The sequence below is a fragment of the Bactrocera neohumeralis genome, unplaced genomic scaffold (assembly GCF_024586455.1).
Source record: "Bactrocera neohumeralis isolate Rockhampton unplaced genomic scaffold, APGP_CSIRO_Bneo_wtdbg2-racon-allhic-juicebox.fasta_v2 cluster09, whole genome shotgun sequence".
NCBI classification, from domain to species: domain Eukaryota; kingdom Metazoa; phylum Arthropoda; class Insecta; order Diptera; family Tephritidae; genus Bactrocera; species Bactrocera neohumeralis.
The window spans coordinates 5,538,119-5,550,983 of record NW_026089622.1 but is presented as its reverse complement, the minus strand read 5'-3'; the positions used below and the strand labels follow the sequence as shown (position 1 = coordinate 5,550,983).

Genomic DNA, 12,865 nt, shown 5'->3' with positions numbered 1-12,865 from the left:
GCGACGTAATTTCACGAAATTTTAAGATAAGTTTACTGGTTATAACGACGACGCATGCTTTTTTATTATGAATGAATGTCGCCGATCAGTTGCGGAATCGATAACGGTAAAGTACGGTACACTGTTTTTATGTCTTTCGCTAGTACATATGTAGCTATTTACTTATGTATGTATTTCGTAAATTTTTCTAGATCAGTCTCGTCTTCAATGTATAAATGTCAGTTAGTTAGTTATTTTTTCGCGGTCAGACAATAAGAAGATGCGCCGCAATGAGTGCTCTGAAGAGAAAATGTTTTTCTATTGAAGAAAAAGCTACAATTATACATCGCTTAGAAGCTGGCGAATCAAATGCACTTCTTGCAAAAGAGTTCGGTGTTAGTCATTCCACAATATCTACAATCAAGAAAAATAAAAGCAAAATTGAACCTCTATTCAATGAAAATGTTCTTAAAATTAAACGTGTGAGAGTTTCGAGTCAAGATGATGTAGATAAAGCATTATTGCAGTGGTTTAAAGTGCAGCGTAATGAGGGTATACCTATAAATGGGCCTATACTACAAGAAAAAGCAAATGAATTTGCCAAGAAGTTTAACATTTCTGGATTCGAATGCTCAACAAGTTGGATCAGCCGATTCAAAGTAAGACACAATATTGTTGCAGGCAAAGTTGCTGGTGAATCTCTGTCAGTCCAAAAGAGTGATGTGAGCGACTGGTTAGCAAAAGTTTGGCCAAATTTGAAAGCCCAATTTAGCGATGATGAGATTTTTAACGCTGATGAAGCGGGATTATTTTATAAGTTGACACCAAATCAAACTTTAAAATTTAGAGGAGAAAAATGTTTAGGCGGAAAGCTGTCGAAAGAAAGACTAACTGTGCTAATTGCAGCAAACATGAGTGGTACAATAAAAAGAAAATTGCTTGTAATTGGAAAGTCAAAGCGTCCAAGATGTTTCAAAAATGTACGGTCGTTACCTGTCGATTATGTTAGTAATAGCAGAGCCTGGATGACATCTGATATTTTTACGAAATGGGTGCGTGATTGGGATCGTGAACTCAAGAAAACGAAAAAAAAAATCCTACTTTTGGTTGATAATTGTCCAGCACACCCTAAAATCGATGACTTGAGAAGCATTACTCTAGTTTTTCTACCACCGAATACTACATCCATATTGCAACCTATGGATCAAGGAGTAATTCGTGCGTTTAAATCATATTTTCGAAAATTCCTTGTTCTAAAACTAATCAACGTCCACGATAACATTAAAAATAACAAGGTTGGACAAGTGAATATTACAATACTTGATTCCATTCTTATGATGTATGATGCTTGGAACAAGGTTTCTGAAATAACGATTTCCAACTGTTTCAAGCATGCTGGATTTTCTATCGCGAATATAGGCGTTACCAGCACCTCAATATCATCTGATTTTGATGATGAAGATGATGTTCCGCTCTCAGTTTGGGCAAGTGCTTTTGAAAGTAGCCTACCCATATCAACAGAAGAAATCGAGGAATTTTCTAGTATTGACAATAATCTTGCAATATGTGGAGAACTAACCGATGAAGAAATTGTGCAAAATGTAATTGTCGACAAGAGTGATAGTGATGACAGCGCTGATGAAAATGACCAGATTTCTTCATCTCCAAGCGTATCTGAAGCTCTAAAATCTGCAGAAATTTTAAATCAATTTGTACATGCTAATTTCGTTGATGAATCTGCAAAAAATATGATGTCTATTCTTCATAATGCTGTACGCGATTCTTATTTTCACCATAACAAGAAAAAACAATGTAAAATTACAGACTTTTTGAAGTAAATTTGTATAATTGTACGTATGTACTTATATTACTATGTACGAGCGGTTACAACGACGTATTTTCATCGGTCCCTTGAATGTCGTTATAACCGGATTCTACTGTATACACGTTCTATTTGTACATACAAATTGATACAAATTTGAATATTTACAAATACATTTACATATACTATATACATATCTATATAAAAGCCGTAACATAAGCGCAGACGGCAAAAATACATGCGCTATATTGGAAAACCAACAAAAATTACGCGGGTTAAATAAAATTCACCACATTACATAAATATCGCTTCAAAGTCCACATTGGCATCCATCTCGCAATACCCCTTGTTCTTTGACTGTCAAAAACAAGCAGGTTTGCATATAAAAGCATAATACATACATACATATATACATCTGCATGTACAAAGTGCAGTGATCTCTGCTCGAGCTCTCACTAGCACATAAGATAATTACGAAAGATCCACTTATAGGCATACCCTATAAGAATTACGGGCACAAAATATATATACGAAAATATTTAAAACATTTTCTAAATGAGCTCAGATTCAAAAGAATCTAAAGCAATACAGTCACTAAAAGTTCCAAAAATGATTTCAGAAGAAAAGAGCCCATGTACACCTGCTGATGCTACACGCTCAAAGCAAGGTGCTACAAAGCAAAAAAGGCTGAAAGATATTTCATATACTAAGTTTATTGCTGAGAGTGACAGTCTAATTCGATACTGCACTCGATTTTCAACTTCACCGATTCAAGATAATTCTGAATCGGTATTAGAAATCAAAAAAGAAAATCTGGGCAATTTCTGGACACGTCTCCAAGCTGCGTATGACGCAATTGTAGAATCTGACGAATCAGATCTACCTGAAAATTTCAAATCTTCAGCATAGTCCAAATATGGAAACTGCTTCGACCAGTACGAGGAAACAGTTCGCTCTTAATGACGTTACGAGAACGAAAGAATATTAGTCGACAAACAAGTCACAATATTATTGAATTTACCAAAAATTCAGGGAAACAAGTGAAGAATTTATAAAGCTTCAATCCACTGTTTCAAATTGCTTATCGGTTCTAGCGACACAGAATATTCCCACAAACAATTGGGACCCCATTCTGGTAAATACATATATGCACATCCGCATTACCAGAAAAATCGTTACTTTTGTGCGAGCAATCGCTCTCATCAAGAAGAAAGTGCCCAACGTGGCAACAAATGGAAAGATTTCTTAACTACCCAATATGAAATCGCAGAAAGGGTAGATAAAAAAATGGTCAGAACTAAACACGTTCAACACGACCTAAATCGAAGCTTCATTACACTCCAAGCGAGTAACAACAACAACTTAAGTCGTAGTTTTTTCAAAACACAAGCGTTCACATCCGAACAAAACAAACATATGTCATGCGAACTGTGTAAAGGAGGACACAGGCTGAAATCTTGCCAGAAATTTAAAAAACTAAATATTCACGAAAGAAACAATTTTGTAAACACGAAAAAACTTTGTACCAACTGTTTGTCACATGCGCATACGCTCAAAGATTGCGAAAGCAAATTTAATTGCGTTTATTGCCATAACTCAATGCTTCACATTACAAATTTTTCCAGCTACGCTCAAAATAACGCTAATGTTAAAAGAGCTGAGGGATTAGTTGCAACAGCAAATCCGGACTTACAAAATGCCGAAAATTGCCAAGAAGCACCATGCTGCTCAAAGGCTTTAAAAACTCAGACGCTACACAGCGAAAACCAAAGCAGTGTATTATTACCCACAGCAGTGGTCTCCATCGAGCACCGAGGAGAACTGTTTAAACTTAAGGCCTTAATAGAAAAACTAGGTAATTTTGAAATTACGGGAATGGGCGGAAGAGTTGTACAAAACTCAAACAAAATCTGTCCCATCATCGTTATTTCCCCCCAAGCGGATAAGCGCATTTAAGCAGAAGCTATTGTCTTACCGCAACTAAGAAATATGCTACGAAGCTATCATACGAGTATAAATAGCAAGCATTGGCAAAAGGTTTCACACCTTAAGTTAGCAGACCCCAACTGCAACACTCCCGCTCAAACAGACATTCTATTAGGCAGCGATCTCATACCAAAAATTATTCTCGAAGGTGTTGAGAAAATTACAAAAACACTTCTGGCGCAAAATACCATTTTCGGATGGGTCCTAAGCGGACTAGTTGCGGAACCAGTCACAACAATGACAACTCAAGTTGAGGAGATCTCAAACGAGTACCTCAATACACAACTAAAGAAATGTTGGGAGTTAGAAGAACTCCCTCCCCGTATCAATCACAACCCGAGAAGATCGATATTGTGAGAATTTTTACAAAACCACAACTACTCGATCGGATGATGGCCGGTACGTCGTACGACTACCACTAAAGCCAGAGTTTCCCCACACACTCGCCTTAGGTCATTCTCGCACATCTGCTATCCAACAGTTTATAAGTATGGAAAAAAACCTGCTTAAAAAAGGCGAGTTAAAACCAGAATACGATAGGGTTTTAGAAGAATACCTCCATTTAAACCACATGGAAGAGGTCAGCCCTGGCGAAAAAATTATAAAAGGTAAATACTATTCATTTTACCTGCCACATCATGCAGTAATAAAGCCAGAAAAAAAAACCACAAAGGTAAGAGTTGTCTTTAATGCATCAAAATCATCAAGTTCGGGGAATTCCCTAAATGACAATTTATTTACGCGACCCACGCTTCAGCCAGATTTAATGCTCCTCATACTAAATTGGCGTATATACAAATACGTTTTTAATGGGGATGTTGAGAAAATGTATCGACAAATAGTCGTACATAAAGATGATCAAGATTTTCAGCGAATTATTTTCCGAAAATCTCCCAAAAGTCCACTACGCGACTTTAAATTAAAAACAGTTACCTTTGGCGTAAACTGTGCCCCATACCTCGCCATTCGTACACTCCACTGGCAGAAGACACAAAGTCAGAATTTCCTCTGGCAACACAAGTGTTGAAAACACAAACGTATGTAGACGACATTCTGTCTGGAAGCCACAATCTTCTACAGGCATACGAGTCACTAGCACAAATGACATAAGCGCTCAATACAGCAGGGTTTCCGTTGAAAAAGATAACGGCGAACCACCCTAATATTTTAAAATACATACCTAAAGAAAATCCATTAGACACTAATTTCCTTAAATTCGAAAAGGAAAGCACAACAAAAACTTTGGGGATACAATGGAATGCGATATCTGACCAGTTTTCATACACTAATGAGTCAATATCCGCATTATCAGCTATTACAAAGAGGCAAATTTTATCCTCGGTGGCAAAACTTTTCGACCTCGCAGGATGGCTTTCGCCAATTATGATACAAGCAAAAATTCTGATTCAAGAATTATGGCTAGGCGGAACCGATAGGGACGAACAAGTGAAACCACTTCGCCTAGAAAACTGGTCCCAGTTCGCTTATAATTTGACCGACATTTTGCAGATGCAAATTCCACGGTGAGTAAACTATTTCCCCGAATACAAAGTGATACTACACGGCTGCAGCGACGCCTCTGAAAAGGCATACAGTGCCACTTTATATGTGCGCACACAATGCGATAGCGCAACTTCAAGCCACCTACTAGTGGCCAAGTGCTGACAATCCTGCTGATCTAGGTACAAGAGGGATGGTTACCAGAATCTCCCGATTCTTGGCCACAATCGCCCATGCGCAATATTATCGCCCGAGAAATTCGAAAGATCAACTCCTTTCACGCAACATTGGATGATACTGACATCTTGGAGAGATTTTCATTTTACCCCCTAGCACTCAGGGTAATCGCTTACATGCTCAAATTCATAGAGCGACTCAAACTTAGCATTAAAGGAATACGCACAGTATATCCCCAAGGCCATACAGTGACGCACCTAGACTTACAAAAAGCAAAGGTCGCTCTTATCGCATATACTCAAGCGCGCTACTTTAGACAAGAGATATCAGTACTGAGAGAATCGGAGCCGATTGATAAAAAGAGCTCACTCCTTGTACTAAATCCATTCATAGATACGAAGGGTCTACTTCGTGCAAATGGTCGGCTTGTCAATTCAAGCCTAACGTACAACGAACGTCATCCCATTGTTATAGCAGAGAGATCGCAACTTGCCACATTATATCTCAATTATGTCCACGTACTATTATTACACGCTGAACACCGCCTCATGCAACAAATAGTCCGCCAAGAGCTTTATATACCAAGGCTCAAGCCAAAAATAAAGAAATGAATTTTTTCGTGCAAGATATGCACTGAGCAAAAGATGCGAACACAGATTATGGCAGCACTTGCACCGAAACGCTGCAACTTTGCTCCGCCCTTCACTGTCACAGGTGTTCAAATAAAGACATCCATGCTAAGGTCTCCCACACTGATGAAAGGCTACGTGGCTGTCTTTGTCTGTTTTACGACAAAAGCAGTACACCTCGAGCTATGTACTAATCTGACAAAAGAGGCTTTTCTCGCGGCATTTGCTCGCTTCGTCGGACGACGTGGTTTTCCGTCCAAACTTATGAGCGACAATGGAAAAACCTTTATCGGGGCTCAAAGAGCCACAAAAAAACAGTTTGTACGCTCCCCAAGGCATTAACTGGCAGTTCATCCCTCCAAGCGCTCCTCATATGGGTGGTTTATGGGAATCAACGGTAAAAAGGTTTAAATGCCACTTTAAAAAAGTAGCTGGAAACTACACATTTAACTTTGAAGAATTTACTACATTATTAATTCGTTTTGAAGCCGTTCTCAATTCAAAGTGTAAACACAATGACTGCGACAGACTGCAGCAGCACGACAGTGAACTGAAAACGTCGTTGTTCATCTTACTAAATGTACATTCTGAGAAGCAACAACAACACAATGGCCGGCATGTACACAAAACAACGCAGTTGTCCATTTTGTATGTACACAATTTCGTTGTGGCCATACTAATTCCTTTCACTTCAATGAAATTTTAATATTTTGTTCAAAATAAAATTTTTTATGCAAAAAATAAGTAAATAGGTAAATATTTTTGCTTTAAATTATCAATTGTTATTACAAATGATATAATAGAGCTATAATATAGCTATTTTATGCTTTTATTTGTAAAATAACGTCAAGTTTGTTAGAGCTGTGAATAATTTTACATTTTACATATTAGTGGCATCACCACTCTACCTCCTTTTTCTATCTTCCATTCTACTGTCAACTCTACTGTCGTTGGCAAAAATAGGAGGATATTGAAGTTAGCGAGAACGACAACTGTCGGCCTGCAGTCGTGTAGTCGTGCAGCTGTCAAAATAACACTGCCCTTAAGAACGAGTGTATTTTAATATTTGACAGATGTAGTTTGCAGTCTGTCGCCCTCTATGTGTTCACCACATCACGGCCATTGACGACACTCTAGCAAGATCCCTCAGATCTAACAGCTCTTACATCAGGGCACTCTCTCAAAGAAGCAATCATTCTGGCCATACCTGAGCCAGGCATGGAGCCGCTTTCCTTACTAAATAGATGGGAAAGAATTAAAGTTCTCCATCAGAATTTCAGCCGCCGATGGAAGGAGGAGTATCTAAAGGACCTTCATAAAAGGTACCGCTGGAAAACTCCTGAAAAGGCGACAAAGCTTCGAGATTTTGTCCTAATACATGACGATTGTCTCCCCCATACAGAATGGCGACTTTGTCGCATAGAGAAGCTACTTTACGGCTCCGACGCACAATGGGGCAGCAGACCAGAAAAGTTGGCAAAAACTAATTTTTTCAAAATAGCCGGTAGCAATTTTCGTTTATTGCTTTGGATTTATGAATATACTAGCAACAATAAATCAACAGTTTTTCAATGTCATTTTCACCACCTCTCTTTTCAGAGCCTTACAAACACAGAGCTTATTTTCGCAATAAGTGCAGTTTAATTTTTGTGCATTTTCTATTCACAGTTTGAATATATATTTTCCAGTCGCTGACTATAATTTAGCAACTTTAATTATGGAACCATCAACATCGGGTATTTATAAAGATTCATTTATATTCACTTTGTGCGTAATTGTGATTTTCACATTTTGGTCGTTTTTTTCGGAAACCTACCTTAATAAGTTTATTTTCCTAAAGTTTAAGTTTTAAAAATTGGAAAAGTTAGTGAGCCCGGCATGATCGGCCGGAAATTTTTTAATTATCCTGTAATATGTATATTTATGTACTTAATTGGGAAAAAAAATGTGCGGATTTTTTGCGTTTTGGCATTTGCTCGCATTTATGTATGTGCCTATGTACTACCTTTTTTGTAGTTTAGTTCGAAGCTTTTTTTACTTTGTTTTGATTATTTGTTTGTCAAACGTCAACTACAAGTACAAATGTGAACTGCATTGATCTTTATTATTTTAGTTGTAAATCGTCAAATAGAATCCAGTGTTGCCATACTATCTTAATTTTATAATCTTTTAGTGATTGATTTAACTTTTCATTTCAGGTGTTAGTTCAAAAACAATTTTTGTCAATCATAGGGAGCTCATTCAAATAATATTTTGTTGTGAAAAAATCACAACTGATGAAAAGTTTATTTTTTTTAAAAAATGAATTGGAAAAACAAACAAAATTTCAGCAAGTGACTAAAGAAGAATTGAATAAAACATTTAACCGCCTAAAGTCTGAATTTAAACTTCGTTGGAACAAATCGTACCGAAAAATAGACGTTTTTAATGAAATTAATAAAACATGGCTGGATTGCTCAATTTGTTTTATGAAAAATTCAAGCCAAAAAGGTGGTCGGCCTCAGAAATCTTTTGAAGAAAACTCAGAGCGTACCAAACGAATGAAAACAAAAGATTTGAGGGAATCTACGCCAGTTGATGTCCTGAGTTATGCTACTCAAATGAAATTAAGGGAATTGGGTAAGGGGAAGGCATCGAAACTTTTGATGAAAAGCTTATCTCAGAATTATGATAGCGCAAATATGTGTTCAAAAACTTCATCAGGCCATTACGAAAGTATTTGTTTGTCAGGTGAAGATTGCAGTACAATATAATAAGATTGGCTGTTCGGGATAAATTTCCTTCCTATAAAGTAATACAGGAAGAAAAAAAGAAATGTTATCCTACCAAAGAACACATCAAGGCAACTAATACGCTTGTCTGTGCAACTTTACAATCCTTACTGGACCACACAATATGTCGTCTGATAATTGCACAGAGGACTGTAATAGATTCCATTTCCGCAAAGGATTTACACAAATTGCGTATGTACACAAAGTGGGGATTCGATGGTAGCTCAGGCCATAGCTCATATAAGGAAGTATTTCATGGTATTGAAGCTTCTGATTCTGCTGTTTTCATAACTAGTATTGTGCCTATTCGTATTGTGTTGGGCGAAAAAGTTGTTTGGCAAAATCCTGCTCCATCTTCGACGCGTTATTGCAGGCCTTTGAAAATTTAATTTATTAAGGAATCCTCTGAAGTTTCAATAGCGGAGAAACACAGAGTTACTTAAGAGATTGGAAATCTAAAAAAATCTAAAACGATATGTGATGGAAAATCGATTGAAGTTGAGTACGCTTTACTTTTTACTATGGTGGATGGGAAAGTTTGTAATGCGATAACCCAGACGACATCCACTGGAAAGTGCTACATTTGTAGTGCAACATCAAAAGATTTTAACAATATTGACAAAATGGTGAAACGAGAAATACATACAGATAACTTAAGCTTTGGAAATTCTAATGATGGCAACACAGCGTGACTATTCTTTAGGGAGGCAGAGGTTCCGGCCGAAATTACAAAATTGGATTTAACTTTGATTAAAAGATTGCACAATATATTAATAACTGTAGCCAGCGGACATGAAATAAATGTTAAAAAGTTCACGAAGTATTGCCAAGACACTGCTAGGTACTTTGTGGATAAATACCCTTGGTATTGTAATATATGGCCCTGAAATAATTTCTCACGCTTTACTACTATTCAAGAAAATGCGGCCGTGTGGAAACTAATATTGACATATTCAATTCATTTATGCTAAGGTCTGATCCGTTCAAAGAGAAAATTCAAAAGAACTAATATCCAAAAGTTACCAACTGAAGTATTGGAATTATTGATATGTCCACTTATTCCTAATAACGATGAAGAATATGATGATATTTACGATGATGACGGTCAACAAAACGAAAATGGGTCTAGTGATGAAAGTAGCAATATAAAGCAATCGCCACCAATCACTATATGAACGGTTCAGGTAAATCTGATTCAGTCTACAAACCTCGGTTGTAAGCGCAATATTCTAAAATTTGGTACACATACTTACTTTAGTAAGAGGAATCAGGGTACCAATTTCCAACTTCCTAGCTTAAGCCGTTTAGTTGATGCCAACTTTTAGGTCATTCTGCCCCACTGTGCGACGGTCACATACGATTAGTTGACCTCCGTACTCAAAACGGAATTCTAACGAGACCGTTCGTTAAACTATGCTTCTTACCAACCGCAGATAACACCAAAAATACACATAAAAAACAATCCGTACAATAATACCGACACGCAGAAATTGAAAAATCCGTCCAATGAACAAAACCGAAATAAACCGCAAACAACAAGCCGATGTTCCCGCTATACAATTAACTAATTACATAAAACATTAAAAAACGAGAAACACGCTAATATCAACCGTTAAAATTAATATTCCGTAAGCAATTAACAAAGAAAACTAATCCCAATGGTCGATCAATACGACGACTCATTCATGCCACATATCGTGGCACGATTGCTCATATCTAATCATGACAGATTTATAATTAACCTTTTCCTTTTAATTACCATGGACCTAGATACGCCAATGTTAGCCACGCCAACCGTTCGGTCGGCTACCAGCGTTCAACGCACCGGGCCTACCCCAACGCCCGGAGCTGCAGTTGCAACAGCACCGGCAACATCACTGGCAACCGCACCGGCATCAGGCAATCGTTCATCACGGGTCTCGGATGGTCATCGTATAAGATGTCCCCTATGCCGCCCACATCGCCTGCACCACTGTGGGATCTTCAGAGGGATGCGACCGTTGCAGCGTCAGCAAGTGGCCCAGGCACATGGACATCTGGACTGTACAAACATGGTTTATGTGCCTGTATATACAAATATATTCACATACATATGTATGTAAATATGTACATATGCTCACATAGATATCTTTCACAAATTTTATAGAATTCTATTACTTTCTGTCTTCTTACCTCCCTTTTCATGGCATAACCTTCCCTCTCATCATTATGGCATTTTATACTACAATTATTCCCCACGCATTTAAAGCCTAACTATAACTAGCTTCCCTGCCAACCATGAGCGGGTAAAAACCAGCGAATTAGTAGGTAGTAAAATGGGTAAATTGCCATAGGCCGCGTAAAGATTCTGCCCAGTTTTCACCTCACACGTACGTATACATGTGATTATACATCTCTGTTGCGCTCATTCAGCAGAGTCATATAAAAAAGTATATCTGTCCTACTCTAATATCCCCAATCGACTGCTGATGCGGGGTTGCATTTTTCGATTCCTTCTTTAAAAATTTCTTAAAATTTCAAACAAAATCTTTTAATTTTTAAATTATTAATTTTATTATTTTTAATACAAATAATACACAATATATTTAATTAAGAAAAATAATTATCATCTCAAAAAAGATTATAAAAGACAAAAGACCTGAAATAAAATAAAGGTTATTAAAACCTGAAAATAAATAATAATTACATTGAATTTGTAATATCTAAAAGAAAAAGAAAGATTAATTGTATAAAATGATAGTAATATATAAAAGAAAAGATACATATTATTTGATCATTTAAAATATAAACAAACATTTGTTTGTATATTGGATTGTGCAGGCCGCCTTAAAAGCACAAAATACATATACAAGTATATGTATGTAATTATTTTTGCATATTATAATGGACTGCGCAGTCCAATTTCAACTTTTTTCACATACTTACTTAACAATTGATATTTGCTGCTTCTGATGATATTGCTGCAGCTTCTTTTTGCAATTCATTCTGATTTCCAATGATATAAAAACAAATGAAGTAATTATTTTCAAATTATTTAAAAAAAAATCACATAAAAATCATTCTCTTACCTTCTTGTTGTACGAGCCTCCTTTACGATGGTACGATCACGAATGACATGCGTCTTTCAGTCGTTTTTTTATTACCCTTTTTGGGATTTTCTTTTGGCCCTATTGACAATTATGTTTTCTCCTTCGCACTCAATCAAATAAATCAAGAAATGGTAGTTTATAGAGAAACAAGTAAGGAAGGGCTAAGTTCGGGTGTCACCGAACATTTTATACTCTCGCATGATAAACTGATAATCGAGATTTCATTATCCGTTATTTACATATTTTTCAAATACCGTATTTGTGTAAAGTTTTATTCCGCTATCATCATTGGTTCCTAATGTATATATTATACAGAGAAGGCATCAGATGGAATTCAAAATAGCGTTATATTGGAAGAAGGCGTGGTTGTAAACCGATTTCACCTATATTTCGTACATGTCATCAGGGTGTTAAGAAAATATTATATACCGAATTTCATTGAAATCGGTCTAGTAGTTCCTGAGATATGGTTTTTGGTCCATAAGTGGGCGAGGCCACGCCCATTTTCAATTTTTCAAAAAAGTCTGGGTGCAGCTTCCTTCTGCAATTTCTTCCGTAAAATTTAGTGTTTCTGTCGTTTTTTGTTAGTCCGTTAACGCACTTTTAGTGATTTTCAACATAACCTTTGTATGGGAGGTGGGCGTGGTTAATATTCGATTTCTTCCATTTTTGAACTGTATATGGAAATGCCTGAAGAAAACGACTCTGTAGAGTTTGGTTGGCATAGCTATAGTAGTTTCCGAGATACGTACAAAAAACTTAGTAGGGGGCGGGGCCACGCCCACTTTTCCAAAAATATTACGTCCAAATATGCCCCTCCTTAATGCGATCTTTTGTGCCAAATTTCACTTTAATATCTTTATTTATGGCTTAGTTATGACACTTTATAGGTTTTCGGTTTCCGCCATTTTG

General features: G+C 36.8%; 1 protein-coding gene across 1 annotated transcript; it reads left to right on the top strand.

Moving 5' to 3' along the window:
• Nucleotides 1-269: 269 nt before the first annotated feature.
• LOC126764422 (tigger transposable element-derived protein 4-like) lies at nucleotides 270-3,470 on the top strand. The gene is made up of 2 exons (XM_050482109.1): nucleotides 270-1,791; nucleotides 3,427-3,470. Exons 1-2 carry the CDS (start codon nucleotides 270-272, stop codon nucleotides 3,468-3,470), a joined length of 1,566 nt encoding a protein of 521 aa, XP_050338066.1.
• The last annotated feature ends 9,395 nt before the right edge of the window (nucleotides 3,471-12,865 follow it).

Excerpts from the sequence above, each read along its gene's own strand:
- LOC126764422 (XM_050482109.1), top strand. The coding sequence starts at position 270 with ATGAGTGCTCTGAAGAGAAAATGTTTTTCTATTGAAGAAAAAGCTACA. Across the intron at positions 1,792-3,426 it reads CCATAACAAGAAAAAACAAT|CTACGCTCAAAATAACGCTA; the intron begins GTAAAATTACAG and ends AAATTTTTCCAG.